Source organism: Hippopotamus amphibius, chromosome 4 (genome assembly GCF_030028045.1).
Source record: "Hippopotamus amphibius kiboko isolate mHipAmp2 chromosome 4, mHipAmp2.hap2, whole genome shotgun sequence".
Classification (NCBI taxonomy): domain Eukaryota; kingdom Metazoa; phylum Chordata; class Mammalia; order Artiodactyla; family Hippopotamidae; genus Hippopotamus; species Hippopotamus amphibius.
In genome coordinates this window covers 18,733,748-18,759,166 of record NC_080189.1, presented here as the reverse complement: position 1 = coordinate 18,759,166, position 25,419 = coordinate 18,733,748, and the positions used below count along the sequence as shown (strand labels likewise).

The following is a 25,419-nucleotide window of genomic DNA, read 5'->3' as shown; positions in this document are numbered from 1 at the left end:
AAGCAGGGATTTGTTGGGGCCCAAAATGGTTGCACAGTTACAAGGGGAGGCCTCGTGACCATTCGCAGATATTGTTTTGAAAACAGCTGATAATGCCCTTGAGACTGATATAGTTCAGAAAGTTCAGGAGTTGACACCGGAATGTGTCTGAAACCACATCCACAATGGCCACCCAGCTCCATTTTAGATGCCTGAACCACAGTTCCTCCATTTTGATTTTTAAATGATCTTAAATATGCCATCCCCAACAATAGAGAACAAGTGAAAAAGGCTGTTTCTCCAACAAGAAAGTTAGGGCCGAGGACACAGAACATGGGTGGCCACTGGGTTGGCATTAACGCAGGAATCTTAGGAAGCTCCCCTTTGGGACTGGTGTGGAGCTGAGAGAAAATACTCTCAGACTGGTGGAGGGAAGGCGTATTGCAGTGTGGAATCTATGCTACTCAGGGAGGAGGTTATTTGAGGCAGGATCTATGTTACTATGAGGGGGCATATGTCAGTGCAGGATCTCTGCTACTCGGAGGGAGGGGTCAGGGTCAGAAGGTGATGGGGTGTGTGAGTAGCTGTTGCTGGGGAGAACTCTGATTGTATCCAAAGCGGGTGAGAGGTCACCAGGAGGTCCCAGGGTTCATAAGCAGAGCCTTCTGCCTCACAGCTGTGGGGAAGGTTGCCTGAAGTGGACCAGAGATCTTCATTTTCAAGAGAGAAATCGGGCTGCAGCAGGTAAGGAACCCTCTTAGCACCATACCACCCCAGGACTGCACTTCTCCTGGGTGCAGATCTGCTCCCCAATGGGCCACATCCTGCGAGGCAGGCGTGTGTGTGGTGGTGGTTGATGGGGGTGAGGAGGGTACTAGATGAAGGCCTGGCAGATTGGCTTCTGGACCTCTGTGTGCCCTCTTGGTGCAAAGGTAAGGCTCTCCGAGACAGAGGTGCACAGACTCCTGAATGCCCTCTGTTCCCACGGGAGTCTCAGCAATGCTGAGAGAAATGGGGGTGGGGCGTAACAGAGGTTGCACAGAAGAGAGACCAGGGAGTGGGGGGGGGGAAGCAGTTCCTCAGGGGCCCTCTGTGACAGGGCCTGACAGCTGGAAGGGATAGGGTCTCAACCTAGGCAGAATTTTGTTTTAAAATGAACATTTTACATTTACCTTGGAAAGGAGGAGAATTTGCTCCTACTGGGTGCTTTCTATGAGGCAGTTTCTTTCTACCTAACATACTGTTTAATTTGCTGTTCCACCAAAATCCGAAGCTAAATTTCAGGTGCCAGGTCCCTATTTGTCTGCGTTAGGCAGAGTCCATTTACAGTCCTCACAGTCGCTGCGAGGTGCATCCTGGATTGGAATCCAGATACGCGCGCCACCAGGCCCAGGCTGCTTCAGCGAGGCCGTGCGACCTCGGGCTCACCCCTGTCCCGGGGTGAAGCAGCTTGCCCCGGGTCAGAGAGCAGCAACGGGCCCCTGGCCTGGCTGTCCCATGCTTCCCAGCATAAAACTGAAGGCATGGGAGCACCACCAGCCTGAAACATTCAGGGGTGCAGGAATTCATGCAAAAAGACACCTAGACACTGGAGTCTCTCTGTATCTGGGGAAAAATGATTTTTTTCCCTAAGCTGGAAGAATGCCTGTTTCCTCTTGTCTCAAAGAGTGAGCCCTGTTTCTCTTTCCTTCTTGCTATTTTGACCCCACCTTTTAACGGCCTCTTCTGTGCAACCCCTCTTACGCCCCACCCCCATTTCTTCTTCCCTAGTTTAAAGCATCATTCCCCGTCCCCCTTTTGACGCGCCTCTCTGTTTCCTCACACCTGCACGCTCTCATCTTTTCCCCGGAGACAGGGAGCCTGTGCTCTGGGCCCTTTATTGACCCCCTCTTCTCTAAGCCTCAGCATAACCCCGTGAGGCAGGTGTCAGAGCCCTGTCTGAGGGATGAGGATACTGGGGCTCCACGTCAACTGAGCGGACCCAGTCGGAGGACATCCACTCAGCCCTCTGTGGGCACACACAGGCCGTGTGGGGCACCTGAGGTGACACAGGTATCCCCTCCCTGCTTCACTCGGCCCCCACTTGAAAGGAGCCACCAGGCAAGGTGAGAAGGTCAGCCCCGCCCCTCCCCCATCTCCCCGCCTTCTTGTGTCGCCTTCACACAGCACGTTATGTTACATTGTTTCTTCTACTGCCTGCACCCTCATTGGCCCGCCACCGCGCATCCCCATTGGCTCTGGGCCCGGGGACACACTGTGATTGGTCCCCGCGCTGGTGCCGAGGTGCTTGGTTTGCCTGGCCCCGGGCGGAGCCTCGGTCCCCCCTCTGCTTGGCATGTGAGGCCGGTGACCGCTGCCACCGCTGTCAGGGCTTCCGGCGGCCCGCGTGTCCCGGGAGTGGGGACCTCGGCCGTGTGCCCTGGGTGCCCGTCTCCTTCCGAGGGTGAGAGTCGACTAAAGTCTGTGGAGGGGCGGGGCTGACTTTCTCACCTTGCCGGTTGGCTCCTCCAGAGGGGTGCACCTGGCGTCCTGGGTGTTTCTGTACAAGCAGTTGATTCAAGCCCGTGGATCCAAACGGGTGAACATTTGGGTCTGGATCCAGACTTTAGTGTGAGCGTTTGTATATGTCATCCCAACGCCCTACATATTTCTGGGAGTGATTTTGGATTTTTTTTTTTTTTTAACATGGTCTGATAAGCATAGGGAACCAAAGGAAGCTGCTGGTGGGTTGCAAAACATTATCCAGTGTCTTGTATGCATTTGCTTGGGGTTTGCTAATGAGACTGGATCACTCTCAAATGTTTTGCGGACTGATGCTTAAAAATGATTGAAAGTTACTCTGAACCTTGGAGAGGGTGAAGTCGTAGTTTTTTAACATTTATCCTAGGGAGTTTCTTAAAAAATGTCAGCTCCAGGTGGGTATTAAGTGGTGTCTTAATAGGAAAGTCTTTGGTAGTGAAAGTATACTTTCTATATGAGAGATGATAAAAATTATGGCATGACAGTAGGAACCTTCACAAAATGCCTTTTTAGAAAAGAGTGCATCAATGAAGCTCTCTTCTAACCTTGTGAGACTGAAGGTCATGCTTAGCAAGCTGATCTAATGAACAGATTGAACACAGTAAAAAGTTTTTAAAGGAAAAGCTATCATAGCTATGGCCATTCTAAAATGCCTAATACTATCTTTGGCCCCAATTTCCTTCAGAATGAATGGGCTTTGCACAAAGTGCCCAGTAAACATTTGTTTACGGAGCTGCAGTCCCCAGAAGTTCTTCAGGTGCATCTCCCCACACTGTTGTGTGCTCCTTCCTCCTCTTCTGTTGGAGAATGAGCGGCTTGTGCTGCTTGCCCTTGCTCCAGAGGGTCACGGAATCAAGACAATGACCTTACAGAGGTGGAAAGTTTAAACTAGAATCTACTTAGAGACGTTTCACCTCCTTTATCCAAATAAAGAAGTTAAGATTTCAGGTTTATTGGCTCATAAGAAGTCACATTGCTGGTTAACATAGAGTTACAACCCAGGTCTTGAGCCAACCCATAACCCATCCTGCCTTTTCTCACACTGGTTCAGCTCATTGGCCGGGTACCACCTCTGTGTACATCGCTGCATCATCCCACTCATGTAGGACTAGCTTCTTCCACATATAATCCCCATCCTGAGTTCCCCCAGTTCTCACACATTTCAGATGCCCGGACATTCACACTCACCCTCCAAACATGCCCCATTTCCTAAGCCAGAATAGGTTCTTGCCCCTATATAATCCCTCCCTACCTGTCTCACATGGCAATTGGCCAGGATCACCTTCAAAGGCTTTTTAAGTTTCTCAGATATGTGCTTCTCACTGTGAATCTTGTCAAGAACTGAATGCATGAGATGGTAAATGCTTAGGATCCAGAGAGGTGTTTTGGGTCCAGGTCAAACTCACTATTATTCCCTGTCCCCAAGGTATTCTCTTAATGCTAGCCTGTCTTATGCCTATTCTGATGCACCTCAGGAAGGACACCTTAGATGCTGGATGCATGGATCCTGATGAAGGATCTTACCAATTTGTTGGCAAAACAAGATTTAAATGAGAAACCTGGGTGGACTGGGGCTGAAAAACTTCTCAGAGAAATTGGGACTTAAACTGGGAATTGAAGGACAAGCTGACTCTAGATAGGTAGAAACTGGGGCAGGGTGGCATTCTCCGTAGGAGGAAAGAAAGTGGGCCACAGGATAGAAGTTGGTGGGCAGGAGAGTAAACCTTTCTGTTGTTGGTAGTGAGAGAAGGGGGAAATGGGAGATTCTGAGAGGTCAAGGCTATTAAAATGCAGATTTCCAGGCCCTGGGGATGGCGTCTCAGACTGTGGTCTTTACACTGCTCTAATTCCTTATACTGCTGGGGGCAGTTTCCTTAACACGTGTTGTATCTGCGTAGGACCTTTAGGAGAAAAGGTTTGTTTTTGTTTTGTTCTGTCTTTAAATGAAAGATCACTTCTTGATCTTTTTTACAGTTAATTCCCCCATTTCTATCAAAAGAGCCAAGCCTGCAATAAGGCGGAGGAGGGTCCTGCCCTCCCCTCCCCCATCCGAGAAAATGACTTTTGTGGTACTCTTCCTGGGTGAACCACCACTTCACACGGATCACAGATGTGGATGGGATACATCCAACGGTATTACTGCAACAAGAGGCTCTGAAAAATATACACCTAAGCTGCTGCTGGGTCCACAGTGCAAGTCAAAAAAGAGAACTTGGAAAGAATGGCTTTGGAGAATCATAGCAAATCCTCCCTGGTGGAGAGCAGGATGGAGCATCTAGGAATAGGATATTTAAAATTGCACAAGGTCTAATGAAGGTTAACATCTTGATTAGACACTTGGCTTGATTTCCCCCCTTAAAGCAGAGTGGAAGGATCCTCTCCCATCTTTCCCTGTGGTGTTCCCCACTCCAGCTCCAAGGGAGCGACCTCTTCCAGCTCCTGACCCGGAGGTGACCGCAGCAGGCGGGGTAAGATGGAGGCCACAGCCCACTGCATCTGGGCAGATGCTCTGGTGCCATCCTCACCCCAGAGGCAGGCAGAGAAGGCTGCCCCCAGAGGCAGCAAGTAATGGGAGTGTCTGCCCCCTATGGGAGAGGCAGAGGGCTGCGCCCTTATTCAGTGACTGCAACTGTCCCCACAGCCATCCAGATCTTTCCGGAGGAATGTGTTTGGGTAGAAGCCTGGGAGGAGACCTAAATTATCAGCACTGGCACTGGCAGATCTCCAGACTCCCCACAAGCCCAACAGCCTTTGGTATTCGTATTCCTAGAGAATTTGAGATCCTGAGAGAACCGTGGTATTTTTACCTCCATTTGTCAACCTAAACTCCCCAGTGTTGACACATGCATTTCTCTTTCATTTAAACAGGTAAAAAGGACCTATATTCTTAGGTTCGAAAGGTTCTTGTTTTTCCCTAGGCAGTTCAAAACCTTCACTGTTTTCCTCTGCTTCCTATTAAAGATTTGTTGGTGTCTGGAAATCGGAGACTATAACAGTGTGGCCTCTGATGTAACCTAGCCCTCGGGCTGGATGGGCCTCTGTGACCCAGCTGCTGTCCTCCCCACACCGACGGCGTAACTCCTGGTAATGACGTCACAGGAGCTGAAAGGGATCAGCGCAGGCAACAAAAATGGCCCCTACTTACCATCTCCCCGCCACTGGTCTGAGACACAACCCGAGGGAAAGTGGGCGCCCTCGTGGAGACCACATGGGTGACAGGACATTTGCTGTCTGACCTAAAAGATGTTTTAAAATCCCACATTGCGGGCTTCTTAGGTGGCACAGTGGTTAAGAATCTGCCTGCCAATGCAGGGGACACGGGTTCGATCCCTGCTCCAGGAAGATCCCACATGCCGCAGAGCAACTAAGCCCGTGCACCACAACTATTGAGCATGCGCTTTAGAGCCCGTGAGCCACAACTACTGAGCCCATGTGCTGCAACTACTGAAGCCCACGTGCCTAGAGCCTGTGCTCCACAACAAGAGAAGCCATGGCAATGAGGAGCCCGCGCACCACAACGAAGAGTAGCCCCCACTCACCGCAACTGAAGAAAGCCCGCGCACAGCAAAAAAAGACCCCACACAACCAATAAAATAAATAAATAAATAAATAAATAAATAAACATAAAAAAAAATCCCACATTGCCTCATTGGGTTCACTGTCTCTGTGGCCAGTTCTCCCCCTAGAACTTGGTAGGAGAGCTTTCTTCCATCTCCTTCCCCCATGTTCCGTCTACGGAGGAGATTTTGCTCCCAGCTGCTGCTAGCTGAGATGCTTTGAGAGAACGGCTGCTGTGTGTACCCTAGTGGTGGCTCAACCGGGAAAGCACAGGAAGCACCAGGGCAGCGTGTCGCCCACACAGACACCTGGGCCACCCCAGGAGATGCAGATCCAGTGTTTTCAAGGCAGGGCCTGGACATGTGTATTTTCATCAGTCTCCCCAGGTGGCTGACATACATCAACACCTACCCAGGTCGTGCACTGTCCCTATGCAGCAGGATTGAGCTCAGGGGAGAGTGGACCCCGTGGAGAGCGCCCATCCTAATTCACTTGCACCCCGGCAGGGAGCACCTCCTGCAGGTACCAGAGGTGAGGACAACGCAGCCTCCTGTTCAAAGAGCTGGCAGAGCCACCCATGGCTCAATCTTTTATTAAAACCATTACGTTATCAGCCTTAGAGTCGCCTCTCCTAGAGCAGGGCTCCTGGTTCGTAAAGTCAGATGCGATCAAGGACAACACAATGATCATCTTCAGAACCCACTGGAAGCAGTTCAAGGCAAACCAGCTTTCACTTCTCTGCCTTCATGTGCCTTTTTCCTTTCACATGTGGAAGAGTGCATTCTCTTCTTTTTGAGACCTAGTATATATGCAGAAAAGCTCACGAATCTAAAGAATACACCTTGATGGATTTTTTTCATATACTAAATACACCTAACTACTTCCCAACTCAAAGAGGGGTGCTTTCTCAGGGTCCTTCTCAAAGAGTAGGACACACACCTGTCCCGCCTTTAACAGACTGTAAAGAATGAGATCTTAGGGTACAGCTTGTTCTCCTTGGCCACCGCAGTCAATTAACAAGTGTCTGGTGAGTACCTGCAAGGTCTGGAAACTTCCGGTATAAAGCAGCCGTGCCCTTCAACTGTAAGTCAGATATGAGCACCTTGTGTTTTTAGGAGTCGAGCTTCAATAACAGATTTTGTATCGTCTGTTATCTACTGTGTATCTGTTACTGGTTATACTCATTGGTTTGGGACCTTTCACTTGGGAGTTGTTTCCCTTTCTTTCTGCTTCAGTCTACCTTCCTTTTTCTTTCACACTGTATCTTTATTATTTAGGGCCAAACAAAGCCCAGTACATTGCAGCCTCTCATGGAGACTTCTGGAGGAGGCAACACCACTAGCGGCAGAGCAGTGCCCCAGCCCCCGGCACAGCCGCAGGAGCTCGAGCCGCGGGTGGCCCGCAGACGCTTATCCCAGGCCCGCCACCGAGCCACCCTGGCAGGGCTCTTCCACAACCTCAGGAAGACTGTGTACTCCCACTCTGATCTCACAGCCTCAAAGGTACAGGGACCTGAAGGTGGGGAGGAAAAGCTCCCACGCGTGGAGGGACTGTGGAGCCGAGGTGGGGACTGGCCTGGAGCTCCCACCCCTGAGGGCTGCGGCCTGGGTGGGTCAGCGGTCAGCTGTGGACACCTCACGGGGCTCTGTCTGCCGCTGAATGTGGGGGAAGCCTGAGAGCCGGCCCTTACCTACCCACCGCCGACAAGCCAGCGACCCTGACGCCCATCCCTCCCACAGGCAGTGGCGAGGCTCTAGCAGCTGCCCACACCCTGCATCCCCCCCCCAAGCACACACACATAACCTGAAGCACACCCCCCCACACGTGCCCACGTGTGCCCCTCAGTTTTCATGCACCAACCAGGTCTTTCCCTAGGCAACAGGGCTCTCCAGGTAAGCACTTATCTTTTCCCGATCTTAATTTTGCCTTTCTCCTTATACGGCTTTTTCGTTGCTGATTAGTGCCTCTGGTAGAGCACGGAGAGTGGGTGGGTTTGGGTGGTCATGGAAGGATGGAGGTGATGTCACTAGAGGAAGCATTTAGGAGGCCTCCCGCAGGGGAGAGGTCCCCAGCAGCCCCAAGTCCCCTCACCCTCTTTCAACAGAGGAGGGAACTGGAGTCCAGACAGGACCTGTCGGATGGTTGGTGGCAGGGCCAGGAGGAGGCCTGGTCTGGGGCTCCAGACCTGGCCCTCTTTCCTCTGTCCATCTCCCTGGACCAGCCCGATCCCCTGCAACTGTTTCCAGCCAACGGATTTCCCTCTGTGCTTTCAGCAGACCTGCACATACGGAGAGGGACCACCTGATAGGTGGGAGCATCCCGCTTCCTGCTTCCGGAGCTGGCGCTGGACCCTCACTGAGGGCAGGCACACAGAAGAGCCCCTCAGTGGGCGCAGGGCCAGGGCCTCTGTGGAAATCAGAGACAGGTGCCCAGAGCACCCTTGTGCAGGACTCCAAGCGGGGCTGAAAGAATCTCAACAGAGGTCTCACATGCTCCTCCAGAAGGCTATGGTGGGGGTGGGGGAGGTGAGAGGTGTGGGGAGGGCTGTTCCCCTGCTGAGCCAGGCTCAGGGGTTCACGACACAGGTGGGGAGGGAGGCCTCATTCTGGGCCTCTGTCCAGCACAACTCTGCTCTGTGTCCCCTGGGTGACGTGTTTCCGGGGCTGCAAGAAAACCCCAAAGTCCCTGTCCATGGCCAAGGAAGAAGTCTGCACAGACTGGCAGCACAACTGAAGGAAGAACAGGTACTCAGGCTGGCAGCAAGGGGTGGAAGTTACTCTGGACGAAAACCCTTCGCAGCCCCTAAAACTCAAACCTCGTGACGTGGTGGTTGAGAGCCTGGCTATTAACTGGCCTCGGTCCACGTGAGGCAGGTTCCTTGCTAAGCTTCAGTTAACACACCTGTGAAACAGGGACAACAGTCATGGCTTCTTGAGGCCTGCTGTAGAGTTTAACAAGAGAGCAGCAGGCAAACATAGCGTGGTCATACGTGGTTCAGAATGTTAGTATCATTTCCGAATGTAGCACCTCATTTATTCCTCGTAATTCTCAGACAAAGGTCCTAAGAAAATCAGCCTGCCAGTGGTTAAGAATCCGCTTGCCAATGCAGGGGACATGGGTTCAACCCCTGGTCCAGGAAGATCCCACATGCCGAGGAGCAACTAAGCCCGTGCGCCACAACTACTGAGCTCACGCTCCGCAGCAAGAGAAGCCCGCTCGACACAGGGAAGAGTAGCCCCCACTCTCCACAACTAGAGAGAGACATGCTAGTGCGCAGCAACAAAGACCCAATGCAGCCAAAAATAAAATAGAAGAAAATCAGCCTACCAAAAATGTTCTAGAAACAGAATTTCAATGAATTGCACCAGGCTCACCTGGTTCTGTTTTGGTCCAGTTGACGCAGTAAGACTGAGCGCAGCATGGGGTGGCCCTACTGTGCAGACACAGGCGACTATCCTGGACCAGAGCGCCGGAAAGTCCTCACCTCACCCTGAGAACAAGCCTGAGGTTCGGGCAACCTCTCGGCCCCTGGTGTCCGAAGAGGGGACAGGGTCCTCGCTGACCCAACGGTATAATCCTGAGCCCAGGGCGGGGGCAGCAGATGGTGTAGGACGGCAGGTGGCCCCTGCTCTAAAGGAGCGTTCTGAGCTCCTGTCCCTGTCTTTGGGGTCTGCAGAGCGCTGTGCCTTTAGTTCCCCTGAAGTCTCCTCCTTGTGCCCCGGCAGCCCCATCTCCCTGCCTTCTGCAGCTCCCTGCGCGGGGCATGCATCCTCCCAGGCTCCGCCGGGCTCTCCGCCGCCCTGCTCCTTGCAGCCCTCCCGCCCATGGGACCCCCGCCCCACGCCGAGCGTTCCCACAGCCCTTTGCGGCGCTTGCGGAATTCTAGCGCGTGTTACACACGAGTAGTGGTTACGTGTTGTGTGTGTTGAGTGGGTGTTTCCATGCTCATCTTCCCTCTTAGAATGTCAGCAGCCTGAAAGCAGGGCTGTCTTGTTTACTCCGTGTGCCCGGCCTGAGCACCCATCTTTGCCCTTGAACATGGCTGATGAAGGTGTGGGACGCCTGTTGGGCATCCGGTGTCAGCATAATAAACAACATTTAGCGTTTCTCATTTTTCAATAATCTTACAGTTACCATTTTGACTGCAGTAATATTACATACAGTAGAAACAGAAGGAAGGGAGGGAGGAAGGGAGGAAATGCTTGTGATTCTACTCTTGCAGAACGGGAAATTCAGAGTTCAAGTTGACAGAGCACTTGATAGAAGTTTTAGATCAACCAGAGTGTATGCATTTAGCTAACAAAAACCATGAGACTAGTACATTTAATGTTAACCTGCAAGTGGCACACTGTGACAACTGAGAAGTTAATGAGGGCCTTTGTGCGGCCTGGAGCTGCTGTGGGTCAGGTCACCTCTGCAGTCACTGGCCATCCCAACTGCATGTAGTGTATGTCGTGGTTTGCAGCCCTAAGTTGTCTGCTGAACTCAGCTTCATTGTTTCCAAATACTGTGGCATTTCTGTGAGAACCATTTCCAGAATACAAAGTAAATGTCATGCCTTCTGTGGATCAGAACAAACTTCCTACCCTTTCTGTCGACAAGGTCAAGGACTGGGACGTGGCCCCTGAGAGAGGGTGGCCTCAGGCCAAGAAAGGGGGCTCCTGTGTCCACAAAACCATCTCTGTGGTGGGAGGCTGGGTTTTTGGCACTGTCTGTCTCTGTCCTCAGTGGCAGGTTTTAAATAAGGCGAAGAACCATATTAAGGAACTGGAACAAACCTTGGATAATCTCCTGAAGCTGAAAGGTAAGAGATCCCTACCTGCCACCCCTCTACCTCCCAGGGAAGGGCTGGTTGTTTTTCTGTTGAAAACAGAGAGATTGGGTTAAGCCAAGTGAACGTATCTTTATTGAGGGCCTACTGTGTGCCAGGCACTGCACCTGGCCCAGGGGTATGGTGAGATCAGTGCCCTGTCCTCAGGGAGCTGAGGGTCTGGCAGGACAGACAGACATCGGCGGGCTGTGTGAGCGCGATGAGTTCCTTCCTAGGTGCTGTTGCAGGGTGCCTGACCTCCTCTTGAGAGGCCAGAGAAGCGGACCGGGGCTTGCTGTCTCCCTTCCTTGGCACTCAGGCTGGGAGACGCAGCTGGCTGGGAATTTGGGTTTCAGAAGCTAGTGAAAGCCAAAGTCTGAAAGGGATACTTTCCATGTCTTGACCAAGAAAGGCCAGTTCCAGAAACCTCCCCTGTTCTAGTGCTTTTCCCCCACACCTAAAAGGAGAGGTGAAACTGGGCTCTTGACTCCCTAACACTGAACCTGGGTGGGCTCAGCAGCCACCCAGGCCTGAAAGGGAGGAGAGACTGGACCAAGTCCCGACTTTATCATGCGTGACCCTTGCCTTCAACTCCCTAATAGAATCCTTCAACCTGGAGGATGGGAATGCAAACAGCTTAGAGGAGGTCAAGGAAGAATATGCCAGCATGTACTCCAGAAATCCCAGGTAAGACCCCCAAGCACCGGGAGACCTAGACTCTGCTCTTCTACGACTCCTGCTCCGCTGCAGCTCGGCAGCCCACCCTTCCCCTCCAGAACGCAGAACAGAGCAACAGGTGCTGCTTACCTGTTTAGAACAGTCTTGTGCTGGGGAGAGTTCTATTTTATTCTAATCACACATATTGGATGTTTTCCCGATTATTTATTAACAGAAAATGTCAAAAAGACAGAAATGCCTGAAAAAGAAAATAAAAATACATATTATGTCACCACTCAAAGAAAATCAGTTACTCTTAAAGATATCTTAGTTTTTTAATTTTGCACATTATTTTGTAGAGAAATGAGATCACAGTATTCATATTGTGTTATAGCTTAAAAAAAAAAAATTCACCTAATGGCTTTATTGAAGGATACATATGAAAATAAGGAAAATCCAAACCTCTATTTTCCAAGCGTCGCAGGAACCTAAGAAAAGCCAAACTGAATTTCAGAGAGCAGAGGAAAAAGTAGTACACCCAGGTGTCACAGTTGCTGAAAGGGGAACCTCGTTTATAACGTCACAGTCAGACAAGAGAGGCTGATTTGAGTAATGTCTGCTTTTATGATCTCATTTTGAGCATTTAACTCTCACACTTTTTGACGTGTGCTTTGTAGACTTAGTCTTTGCTGTGCTCTCAAAGGATGACCCAGACCTGCACCACATCATCCTGCACAGTTGCTTCGAGAGCAGCCTGGACTTTGGGGCAATGGCTGGGCTCTTGTCATCTCTGCTGGCCTCAGGGCGTGTCCAGCACAGTGTACATGCAGGCTGGTCTCTGAGGAGGCCCAGGAGTACGTGTATAAACAATTTTATTCACTCTGAAAAGGAGGCTGCAAACTGCTTCCTATCAGAACCTCCTGAAAGCCCGCCAAGGTGAAGTGATGTTGTTTCCTCTCGTTTTGGGTGGGGTTACTGAGGACTTTTATTTTCTTCTCTGTGCTTCCTTGTATTTTCCAATTTTTTAAAACAATAAATGTGTATTATATCCTAAGGGAAATAATCAGGGGGAAATTATAGGTTATTAAATTAAATTTACACTGTAGACAATGTGAGAATACAGAAAAGTATTAAGAAGGACATGATCAGACTTCCTAGGTGGCGCAGTGGTTAAGAATCTGCCTGCCAGTGCAGGGGACACAGGTTCGAGCCCTGCTCTGGGAAGATTCCATATGCCACGGAGCAACTAAGCCCATGTGCCACAACTATTGAGCCCATGTGCCACAACTAGTGAAGCCCATGAGCCTAGAGCCTGTGCTCCGCAACAAGAGAAGCCACGGCAATGAGGAGCCCACGCACCACAATGAAGAGTAGCCCCCGCTCGCATCAACTAGAGAAAGCCCATGTGCAGCGAGGAAGACCTAATGCAGCCAATAAATAAAATAAATTAATTAATTTAAAAAAAAAAGGACACGATCACCTATAATCACACTCTGCACTGCTTTGGTCGTCAGGGGTGGAGGCAAGTATGGGATTGTGTGTGTGTGTGTGTGTGTGTGTGTGTGTGTGTGTGTGTGTGTGTGTGTGTGTTGAGTGCACGTGACAGGGTGTTTGTGGCCACATTTTATAAATCAGACTGGCCCCACCTGGAAATCGGCCTAGGAGATGATCTCAGTGAAGCAGATGTTAGCTATCGATCCCACCCCATTTATTACATAAGCCATCACTCCTTCCTGATTTAACATACGAACACTAGCTCATACTAAAATCTTATTAATACTTGTATCACTTATCCACAGAGAGGTGGCTAAATTTCTTTCAGAATCATATCAATTAGGGAGGATTTTTTCACTGAAATTATTATAAGCCTACAATAATTAAAACTGTGGTACCAGCAGAGGCATAGATTAATTGTTTTATAATTATTATAGTTTAGTTAATTAAATTATGAGTGAACTTAAATGCCTTTGTTCAGGATCATTTCTATTTCCCTTCCTGGGAGCTTTTTTTTTTTTACCAACTCTTTGTGCATTTTCCTGTTGGGTTGGTGGTCTTTTTCTTGTTTAGTGGTCATAAGAAATTAGGTCTCTTTCTAGCGTATGGATTACAAACAATTGAACCTTGGTTGACTGTTCTACTATTTTGCTTTCAATGTTTCTGCTTTTTGTTTTGTCCATGCAAAAAATGAAGTCTAACCTGTCCACCTATAGTGGCACATGATGTTGGGTGAATAGTCAGAAAGACTCCCTCCACTCTGAGATTAGACAGAGGGAGAGAGCGGTTGAGACTCCACCTGTGTTTTCTTCTGGTGTATTTGCTTTTTAACTCAATCTGATACCTTGGGGATTAGTCCTATCTGTATGAAGAGATTCTGGGTACAAGTTCTGGTTTTCCAAATTGTGTCATGTTGTTTCATTCTCTTTAAACTGTCTTCTGAAGAGCAGAATTAAAAACTTTATAAAGTCCAACTTATTTTTTTTTCTTTTCTAGATGGAACTTTTAGTTTAAACCTAAGTATTTAACCATGTTTTTTGGTGCCACTGTAAATGGTACTTTTTAAAATTTCAATTTCCAATTGTTCATTGCTAGTATATAGAAATACGATTGGTTTTTGTATATTGACCTTGTATTCTGCAACCTTGCTTCCTTCTTAGTTCTGGTCACATATCTGTAGATTCTTTGGGATTTTCTACATAGGTAATCACATTGCAAATAAAGACAGTTTTATTTCTTCCTTTGCAATCTATACATCTTTTATTTCATTTGTTCACCTTATTGGGCGGTCTATAATTTCCAGCACATTTTTTTAAAAAGTGGTAAGAGAGGACATCCTTATCTTGTTCCTGATCATAGCAGAGAAACATTCTTCTACTGTTAAGTATGATGCTGGCTGTAGGTTTTTTTGTAGATGCCCTTTCTCATGTTGAGGAAATTCCCTTCTATTCCTAGTTTGCTGAGAGTTTTTATCATGGATGGATGTTGAATTTTGCCAAGCGCTTTTCTGCACATATTGAGATAATCCTATAGATTTTTGTCTTTAGTCTATATATGCTAAAACTGTGTTAAGAATTTCAGCCTTGATGTTCATGAGGGACATTAGTCTATAATTGTCTTGTTTCCATTTCCTCCCCAGTCTGATGTCAAATAAAGTCCATCAGAAAGGCTCTGACACCTGGTGCCCAATCGAGGCAGTGGGGAAGGATGCTGAGGAGGGAAAAGAGGAGGAGGAAGAGGAGGAAGAAGACCAAGAAGAGGAGGAAGAGAAGGAGGAAGAGGAGGAGGAAGAGGAGAAAAAAGTGGAGTTCTTACACTCCCCAGACACCTTGCTGCCAGACCTCTTGCAATTTGAACGGTGTGAACAGCTGGGCCCCTGTGCAGAAGGGGACAAGCGCTGCAGCTGGGGCACCCCGCAGGCCTGGAGTCACGGGAGCGCCAGGGTTTCCACATAGCAGGGGCTTAGGGATGGGGTTGGCAGACGAGCTAGAGGAATAGTCTTGAAGCCACATTTGCAGAGCACGCGCACTGTGCTTCCTTAGATTGACTTTATTTGGGGTGACTTTGAAAGGGGGCCGTTTGTGGGATGAGGGCTAAACCCGCCCCGCACAACCACAAGTCTCCTTCAGCAGCACTGCTGCTCTTAGAGTCAGAGAGGCAGTGGGCGAACGGCTCAGATTCCCCTGCCACTCACCGCTCCTCCACAAACCTGAGGCCCCCGGCATCTAGGTGGGCTTCTGGAGGCATCGGCCCAATAAAAGGGGGCTCCCTCCACAGCTTCCAAATTAAAGCGAGGTCATATGACGTCTGCACATTCCTGGGCTCTAAATTTGAAACAGTTTTCCCCTGGGGAGAGAGCTGAGCCGGCCCTGCCTCTCATCCTCTCTTCTGTCTGGCACAGAGCTTCAAAGGGGGCGCAGGGAGGACCTGGGGAGGGACCCCAAAGCACAAAGCTAAGTCGCCCAAGCTTCTACTCTGCAAGGCTCAGGGCGGGCGGCGGCTAGGGAGGCTGAGTCCCTGGTGAACCACAGCGCGGCCTAGGCCTGCGTCCTGTGCGCAGCCGCGCCCACCCCACCCCCAACGGCATCCCAAGGAGCCGGCCTGGCGGGAAACCTCCGGCCCCTGGCTGCAGGTCCGCAAGTGGCCGCCCTTTCTGTTGCAGGTACCTCAACTTTTACAAGCAGACGATGGACCTTCTGATCGGGAACGGGATCGTCTCCTTGCAGGAGGTGACCCTCCCCATCGTGTCTGCGGCCATCTCCCACCTGTGGCAGACCCTCTCCGAGGAGAGGAAGGCCAGCCTCCTGCAGGCCTGGGCGCAGAAGCACAGCGGCCTCCTGGGCCTGGCGGGGCCCTCTCAGGAGCCGGCCTGCGCCGAGGGCAGCGTGAAGGACAGCGGCGTCGAAAGCCAGGGGGCCAGCTGCTCGCTCGTCTCCACCCCCGAGGAGGTGAGCGGACCCACGGGTGGGCTGGCGGGTGGGCAGGAACGCCTCCGTCACCTCTGCCTGCAGACGCCAGGGAGCTGCCGGTGTCACACAGCGACTTGGAGGTGCCGATTGGATTCTGCTGCGCGCGGTCAGTTTCTGGTTTTCCTGAGAGAACATACACAACCACAGAACATTTATTGTTCTCCTGTTACTTTCCTGGGCTTTCCCTGGGGATTCTAGAAGAGAAGGCTTAGAAGGTTGTATCCAATAAGATTCTTTCTGCTTCAAGTTACTCGCTCATTAACCCAAGAGGAAAGGTACTCGGCACACCCAGAGAGGGCCGGAGGCAGGAGGACTTCCGCTTCGTCTCCCAGAGATGTCGCCAAGGACTCGGCTCATCCCTTCTCCCTCCTCTGCCTCCTCTCAGGGATGGCGTCTCACCTTCCCTTTCCTCCCCACGTCCCGCTCCCCCTGTGGCGACTGTGGAAGGCAGCTGGTAGCAATCAAGGTGTTACTCCTTCAGTACATCAGGTAGGAGAAAAGGTTCCCTGCGGCTCGCTCTTAAGGGTCAAGGAAGAACTTTTCCAGAAATTTCCACCATACCTCTCCTTTCCTCTCATTGGCCAGAATCGGCCAGATTGCCAAATGACTGAGCCAATGACTCATCGAGACAGGATTCTGTTTGGACCAATCAGGCCCAACCTCAGAGAGCAAGGCTGCTCCCACTCCAAAGAGCAGTGCGGAAGGCAGAGGAGGTAGCCACACTTCTACCATAAACGAGCTTCCCAGAGTTCAAGCTGTAAGAACCGCCCTGGTCCGCCAAGCAGAGCACTGGGTGGCATTAGCGGGGCCCCTCAGCTGTGCTTCCGGAACGAGGACAGCCTCAGAAGGCTGCTGCTACCACGTGGGGCTGCCTCTGCCCTCCCTTGCTTCGCGGGGCGGGCGGTCCTCGGCTCTGCAGGCCTGTCTAGTGCTCTGCAGGACATTTAGCTTCTGTGGTCCCCACACCCTGCTTTGCCCTGACTTTCCAAACGCTCCTCAGTGGGTGGCCCCTCTGAAGGGATGTCCAGTGTCTCTCTCTGGGGAGTCTTAGAGCCAGAGAACCTCCAAGTGCCTCTGACCTGGGGGCCAGCCCTGGATGCCCCATTCTCTGGGAGATGTCCCAGCCACCAGGGCCCAAACCTGGAAAACTATGGTCGCCTCGTCCAGGCCTTCCAGTTCACGGACGAGGCCACACTTGTCCAGGACACCTAGTTCCTGCTTTGAGGATTGCATCCTTCACAGATTTTTTGCATCACAGATTTTTTCAAATCTCTGCCCTTTGGTCACCTGTCTATGGTTGACTTTCTGTGACTCCCCTGATGCTTCTCAAGTGGAGTTTAGTTAAAAGGCAGGTGCCTGGCTTGTCCCCCAGACTCACTGAATGCAAGTCCCCAAGGGGGTGGCTCAGAGCCTGCATTTTGAACAAGCAGCCCAGGTGACTGGTGAACACTGGTGTTATTGGAGGGAATTGCCAGGGGATAGCCACAGTCAGCCTACGCCACTGGACTGTGGCTTCTGATCTGGTTGTCCACAGATGTTGGGTCCACCACGAGAGGACCTGAGCTCTCCTCCATAAAGGCCAAAGCAGGGCCGGATGACCCGTAGCAAAAGACCTCAACCCAAGGCAAGCATCAGCCAGGCTAGATGTCTTTCTGGCCCCAAAGTGCCTGGCCCTGGAGTCCCACAACAAAGAAGGCAAAAGAAAACATGTCAAATGCATGAAAATTCTGTCAAACTATAAGCTGACTCTGTGTGTGTGTGTGTGTGTGTGTGTGTGTGTGTGTGTGTGTGTGTTTGCAGCACAAACCTTTCCTCAAGGAAGAGCAGACCCAAAGAGAAAACCCCAGAATCTAATGTCCCCAAATCATGGGGCTTGTCTGGCCTTTTCCAGGAAGGGCTAGGGGCTCATGTTCTTCCGGTGTTGAAGAAAGCTGACCGCAGAGTCCCTTCGCCATGCCCAGAGCTGGGCTCTGCCCCCTCCACCGTCCCCAGGCTTGGGCCAACCCAGGGCTGGGTGACGAGGTGAGTGGGACAGGTGACAGGTATGCTCTGTGTAGGGACACAGCCTGTATCCCTACACTGCTGTGGCTTCTAAATTAGTTGCAGTGAAACCTCTGTAGCTCCTGGTCCACCGGAGGGGTTCTGCTATGGAACAGTTGTGTTTGGGGCCAATCCCTGGACTCAAGAGAGGCGCAGACCCATAAGTGTGCAGGGTGCTCCAGAAGGACCTCAGAGCCTGGCCACGCTCCCCTCTAGAGCTGGCTTGTGAGAGGGTTTGCACAGGTGAGGACGGTGTGTGGCCTGCGATTCTGGTGGGCTGATTAGTTTGAGGGAAGGAATTTAGGTCCTGCGTCCCTGCCTCAGGACTGCCAGGGAGGAACATGAAGCCAGTGGACTTCTGGGCTGATGGACATAGGAACTCAGGCCTTTCAGTGACCCCTTCCCAGATCCTCTTTGAGGTAACCAAAGGGATATCAAAATGAAGGACACAAGAAAATGTCCAGAAAACCAGGAGGACCATCCACACTTCCAGAGTCCCAGGAAATTCAGTTCAGGGGAAGGGAACTGTAAGAAGACATGAAGGGGGGACTTCCCTGGCGGTCCAGTGGTTAAGACTTCACCTTCCAACGCAGACTGTGCAGGTTCGATCCCTGGCTGGGGAACTAAGATCCCACATATCTTGGGGCCAAAAAAACCGAAACATAAAGCAGAAGCAATATTGTAGCAAACTCAATAAAGACTTCTTAAATGGTCCACACCAAAAAAAAAAAAAAAAAAAAAACTTAAAAAAAAGAAAAAAGATGTGAAGGGCAGACAGAAGGCCCCCAGGCAAAGAGCAGTGTGTCCCAGGTAAGGGGAGAGGAGACTCTGGGGAACCTGCCAACTAGGACCAGAGAACTCCCTCTTGCCTCCCATGTAGATGGGGTGCCAGACAAAATAAAGCATGCCTAATTAAAATTTGCATGTAAGAATGTCCCATGCAATACTTAGAACATTCATATGCTGAAAAATTATTCATTCTTTATCTAAAATTCAAATTTAACCAAGCATCTTGTATCTTTATTTACTAAATCCTGCAGTCCTAAGTGTATGTCATGTTCCCATGAAATATTTAATATTCTTCAACAAATTTTTAAAAAGCCGAACTGAAAGCTATCTAAATAGGAAGATTCCAAAATTGGAAATATATGCTATAATATGCCCAGGAAAATGACTGGAGGAAACAGATCAATATGTCAACAGCCGACATCTCTGGCTGGGATTATTTCTCAGTGATTTTAACTTTGTTTCTATTTCCCAAAATTTCCAGGAGGAAAGTGTGTTTCTTTTACAAAGCAGATAGTATTCAATAATAGCTAGCATATTTGAGCCATTATTAGGTGCCAGGTGCTTCCCACACATGGTTTAATTCTTGCAACATCCCTATGGGTAGGCACTGTTGTGGTTCCCCTTATAGAGGAGGATCTGGGAAATTAAGTCGCAGTTTAGTGAGTGGCGGGGCTGGGAGTCGGCTCTCCTGCAGCTTAACCCCAGAGCCCCCTTAACCTCTGTTCAGCTGCCCCGGCCTGAAACTGCTAGATTGTGGATCCTGGCTCAAACAGTCTCTGCCCCTCACGAGGTGTAGATGAGCCCTTTCCAGTGTAAACTGAGGCTCCCCTCTGGCTGTTGCATCTTGCGCCTAAGCTCCCGCTTTCTTTAAAGGGAGGAGACCACGGTCCCCAGTGCTTCCCTGTCTCTCAGCTACCTCTGGGGTTGGCAGTTTGCTCTGGGTGGACAAGAACTTAATATTTATCCCCTGGAAAGGTCACCAAGCAGAGACCCTGGATTTGGGCCTCAGATTTAACACGCACCCATTTGGGGACTCGAGTCTCTTCCCCAGCAGCCCAGAGCAAACGTCAAAGTTTTGTGCTTCCTTTCAGATCCTTTTGGAAGATGCCTTCGATGTGGCAAGTTTCCTGGACAAAAGTGAGGCTCCAAGTACATCTAGCTCCAGGTGAGGAAGGGGGTGTGAGACTGGTGCGTGTGTACCCTTGCTGGGGTGTTTAGGAACCTCTCCCCTGAGGCCTCTCAGAAGGGAGCATAATTCAGTGGAAGTTCTTGGAAGTCCACTTTTTTTCTGTGATTCAAAGCAGGCCAGTCCCAGGATTGTGCCATTGCCCTGGGGATGATACTGTCTAGGGCTTCTTCAAGAGTAGACAGTTCTTCCATCGTGGCCCAGGGCTGAGACACAGCAGGTTATCAACTCTAGGTTGTTTGTGCTGCACTGTTCCCCGGGGTGAGGTGGCCATGCAGTAGGTCTGGTCCTGGGGCGGCGGGGGGGGGGGGGGGGGGGGGGGGGTTGAGGTCCTGAGGCACAGAGAGCCTGGGCCAATGTGGAAACAGGCCCAGTGCCCTGAGCCTGGGGGCGTCTCTGAGCTGCGCAAGGGAGAAGCTGCTTTTCACAGCGCTGATGGGAAGGATGTGGAAGGGGGAGGGGAGGGGATGGCTGACCCCCTGAAGTGAGAAGACCATCTGGGGAGATTTTAAGACAAGAAGCAGCTTGTTTTAAAAACAAACAAAACAAAACAACAACAAACCAGGTGTGTTTTCTCAGAAAGAGAACGTTTAGGACGGAAATTCTCTTGCTACTTTGAAAAGCTGAAGGGCACAGGCCTTTCAGATACCTGGCTAAAAAGAAGCAAGAAAATTTAGTTTTTCTGCCTTGGGAGTGCGGGCGACATTCACGTCCTTGTGACCCCAAAGAACATCTCCATTCTCCTCGAGGCCTGCGGCTACAGCCTGGAGCCCTGGCCGCCTGCAGGCAGACCAGGGATCAGCACTTGCCTCTCTGCTCCCCTACCCCCACCCCACCCCCGGCCCAGACAGACTTGCCCAAAATCTCAAAGCAGTTTTCCGTGGTGATTCAAGCTCTTCCCAGCTGGTGTGAGGTTTGATTTTCCTGAAAACGGCTGGAGGTAGACATTCCTATTTCTGAGCTGGGCTTGGGCTGTGAAGACAGTTTTGTTGAAAAGTGGCCAAAGTGTACATGCCAAACAATTTTGGAACTCCTTGCCCTACTGAGGGAACGAAAACAACCAATTAAAAAAATGTTTTTTTCTACTTTCCCTAGAAAAGGCAGCGGTTGCTGCCACGGTTTCCCACACTGACTGTGGGACCTCACTCCAGCAGGAAGTGAGGTCAGCGCACCAGCTGTTCAAGCCCAATTCACGGTCCCATTGGCGGGTTTCTCCCCTTGTCACAGGAAGCAGCGGGAAAGGAGTCTGCAAAGCAGCCTGCCCTCTGTGCCAGGGCCCGTGTTCCGTGTTAGACCTGAGCGGAGGCATCTCAAGGGACTGAACTTAATTGCGCCCTGTGCTCCCCGAGCCTGGGCAGCCACCAGCAGGAGCAGAACTGTGCGGCGTTGCTGTACAAGCCTGACTCTGAGAGGAGAGGAAATCTTGCTTCTTATTCCACAGGCCACAGCTCAGATCACTAAACTAGGCTCACCACCCAGCCTCCCTGTTGTCTGGTTTTCCCAGCAGGTTCCAGACATGATGTTGGAACTGGGGCCATGCAAACCTCCCACAGAGGGCTCTGGGCCATCCGAGCATTCAGCTGTGTGCTTCGGAGTGCTTGGTTCTCACTGTAATCAAATATTTTAGGGGGTGCAAGCAGAGGAGGAAGGTTAGGATTTTCAATGTTTGTCGTTTCGTCCTCCTTCCTGCTGTCAGTTCTGCACTTGCCGGCTGCAACCCAGAAAATCCCGAGGAGAAGTTTCAACTCTATGTGCAGATCATCGATTTTCTTAAAGGCCTTTGCTGTGTTAACACTCAGTTCAAACAGGTAGGACGGAGCAGAGTGCAGTGAGGCCTCGGCTCACCTCCCCTGGGAGGGCGGGAAGGGCTCTGGAGGGGCACCCCGGCTGCAGCACCCCCACCCCCCACCTCCCGGGGGACGTTCTTCCACGGGTGGTTGACCTCCGCCTAATGCAACCTGTGGAACGGAGGATGTCCTGGGAAATGGAGGGAAGAGACTGAGGGATGCTCTTCAGGGCAGACCTGAGCCTGGGAGCCCCTTGATGCAGGAGCCAGGCCTCGGGGGCCTGGCCCTTCACAGGCATTTCTACATGTTGCATGACTCCCTGATGCCGTTCTAAGAGGCCGGACTGTTTCATCATCTTCTGAGACCCCAGGGTAGTATTTGCTGTCAGCTTTTGAAGGATATTAATTTCTGCTTCCAAAAAGCTGATTGGGGGAATTTCCTGGTGGTCCAGTGGTTAGGACGCGGTACTTTCACTGCTGGGGCCTGGGTTCAATCCCTAGTTGGGGAACTAAGATCCCACAAACTGCACAGTGTGGCCCAAAACAAAACAAAAAGCTGACTGTGCAGCCCAAGGTGACATGCGTTGTGGGGGGTCTTGGTCAGAAGGTCCATGCCTGGGAGTTTCCGTGCGGGGAGGGGTTATGCCTGAGCTGCCAAGGGGACAGGCCCTTTCAGATTCATAGCCATGGATTTTCTCCTAATTTAGCAAAAATATAGCTGTTTATTTAAAAAGGTAAGTGATAGTGATGAAAATGCCTAAAAATACTTAGGACGGCTTTTCAGTGTGGCCTTGTTTCCACTGACACTTCATTTCCCTCTGCCGGGACCACTTTGAACCTCCACTTGGAGCCAAAGCCCTTCCCCGCGGTTTGCTCTCCGCCTCCCACCAATCCCCCGCCGCCAGCCCTGACCACTGTGTCCCTTTCTTTTGACACAGTGAAGTCAGTTCGCTTTAGCAAGGCTTTGAGAACGGATGGAAGGGACAGTCTTTGCGTTCCCCACTTCCTTTCTCCACACATGTCAGGAAAGAAAGAAGAGGCAGGACTGGAGCACTCATGTAAAGCAGAGGTGCTCAGATTTGAATCTCCTTGGGAGCTTATTGGAAATGCGGCTTCTTGATGTCCCCACACCCAAGATTCCCATTCAGTGTTGCGAGATGCAGCCCCAGGAATCTGTATTTGGTACAAGCAGGAAGCCTCAGGCTTTGGTAGACGGTGTGTAAAGAGGGCAACTGCATTCTCTTCCCCACTCGTCCCCCGCTGTCAGCTTCATGGGAGGTGGTTGCATGACACTTAATGAGTACCCGTATTGGTTTCCTGGGACTGATGTAACAAATTACCACAAACTTGATGGCTTAAAACAACAACAATTTATTCTTTCATAGCTCTGGAGGCCAGAAGGTCAAATTAAGGTGTTGGCAAGCCATGCTCTCTCTGAAGGGAGTTCACCCTTGCCTTTTCCCGTCTCCTGGTGGCTCCCAGCCATCCCTGGCATCCCTTGACTTGTAGCTGCATCACTGCAGTCACTGCCTCCAGCTTCACGTGTGTGTCTCTGTCCCTCTCATCTTGTAAGGACACCGGCCATTCGGATTGAGGGCACATCCGAAATCCAGGGTGGTTTCAGCTTGACATCCTTGACACACCACATCTGCAAAGACTCTAGTTCCAAATAGGTTCCAGGTGGACATGAATTAGGGGGAACCCTACTCAACACGCTTCAACACTCAATTTCCAGCAAACACCTCTCACAGCCTAGTGCTTTCACACATCTGCAGCTTAAAAATCCCTCATCAGCGTTTGCAGGGGCTTAAGGAAGTAAAACATTTGGAATGATATTCAAGCACTCTGTGTGACAGAGACTCCCTCCCAGGATGCCTGGCCTCTGGGCACCCCCATGCTCTGCCTCCCCCTTTTCTCAACCTTTGCCATCATCCTCACCCTGAACAAGGGGCCTAGGTGATTTTCCTTCTAACAGCTGTTGCCCCTCTTGGATACCCTGGCTCTCGTGTGCCCCACTCCTATCAGTAGAGCACGGCAGGTGAGGACAGTTCTCCAGAGCTGGAGAGGCTTCGTTCACAGAGTCACCCCCAATCTGGCTGTCACGCTGGGGACCAGGTCCCACATTCATGAGATGGTTGGCTGGATTAGGGGTGTTTCCTAGGGCCCAAGGGGATCAACCCCTAACCAGCAGGGCTAATAAATTACAGGTGTGATTTTCTGCTGGGGTGGGGAGAAGCAGGAAGAACACAAACCCAGGAACATACTTTTAGGGGAAGAGGTAATGGGGAGTCAGAGAGGTTGGCTGAGGTCATCATTAAGAGAATGAGCGGGACTTCCCTGGTGGCGCAGTGGTTAAGACTCCGAGCTCCCAATGCAGAGGGCCTGGGTTCGGTTCCTAGTCAGGGAACTAGATCCCACATGCATGCTACAACTAAGAGTTCACATGCTGCAACTAAGGAGCCCATATGCCACAACTAAGACCTGGTGCAACCAAATAAATATTTTTTTAGAAAGAGAGAGAATGAGAAACGCTTGCTAAGCAAACATAGTGCTGTTTCTTTTAAAAAGTATCTCCAAATAGCTAACCCATGGTTTAAAGTTCGAAAGTTACCAAAAGATATACAAGGAATTCATTTCTCCTGTCAGTGTCCCTTGGTTACTATCACATTCCCTTCCCTGAAGGCAGTTACCATGACCAGTTTCTTGTACAGTTATCCAAAGATATTCTCCAGATATCCATATAATCTTTCAAACACAAACGGTAGCCTGCTATACACATTGCTCTGTACCTTGCCCTTTTAAAATATTATATCCCACAGACAGAGAGGGATCTCATTCCCTTTATTTTTTTTTATTATTATTATTATTTGGAATAGCTGCATGGTATTCTATTGGTGGGTGCATCATGATGTAATTCACCATCCTCTGTTGAGGGCATTTGGGTAAAACTTTAGGATTGCCCCAGTCTCTCTCATGGGATCCCAGAAATTCCCAGGAGAGGAAAGAAGCCAGTTCAGCTGTATCCAGGAGAAGCCTTTCTGGAGATCGTAGAGTATGGAGTGGAGTGAAATGGACTCCCTGCCCACCATTGCTCTTAACTTCCTGGCCGGAAGCTGGAGAAGAAGATACCACTGAAGAGATGTGGGGGAGAGAGAGAGGGAGGGGGGCAAGCCTGAGATGATGGGGCCTTCTCCTCTGCTGAGGCCCAGAGACCTTAAGGAAAACTGAATCCTCTTCTACTTGTGTTTTGCAGGAACCAGACCTTCCCCTCGACGATGAGATGATAATGTTGAGGTGCTTGGAGACGTTTGACGATGAAGATCTGTGATGCAGAAGGGCTGGGAGCAGAGGGGATGACGGAGGGCAGGCAGTCTCCAGGTTCGAATGCTGGCAGCCCAAGTTGCCCCTGCCTCAGCCTTGCAGGATGTTTTAGAGTGGGCTGTCTCAAGAGCATTTTGATGGTTGTAGTTTCTGATTATTATAAAGTATTTGAGAGTAGTGTGGCCCTGTGTTGGTCCTTCAGGTTGTTTGGTATGAGATGCTGGCCTGCTGCGGGGCACACACCTGCTCCCACTGTGCTCCTATTCAGGGGGTACCAGATGCACCTGAGGCCCAGGCCACAAGCCTTACG

At 50.7% G+C, this 25,419-nt stretch overlaps 1 protein-coding gene across 1 annotated transcript; it reads left to right on the top strand.

Moving 5' to 3' along the window:
- Positions 1–610: 610 nt before the first annotated feature.
- Positions 611–25,291, top strand: STRA8 (stimulated by retinoic acid 8). Its single transcript, XM_057733248.1, has 9 exons — positions 611–723; positions 7,335–7,559; positions 10,786–10,861; positions 11,470–11,554; positions 14,658–14,876; positions 15,681–15,966; positions 19,908–19,981; positions 21,699–21,810; positions 25,042–25,291. The coding sequence occupies exons 2-9, from the start codon at positions 7,368–7,370 to the stop codon at positions 25,114–25,116; spliced, it is 1,119 nt and encodes a 372-aa protein (XP_057589231.1). The 5' UTR covers positions 611–723; positions 7,335–7,367; the 3' UTR covers positions 25,117–25,291.
- The last annotated feature ends 128 nt before the right edge of the window (positions 25,292–25,419 follow it).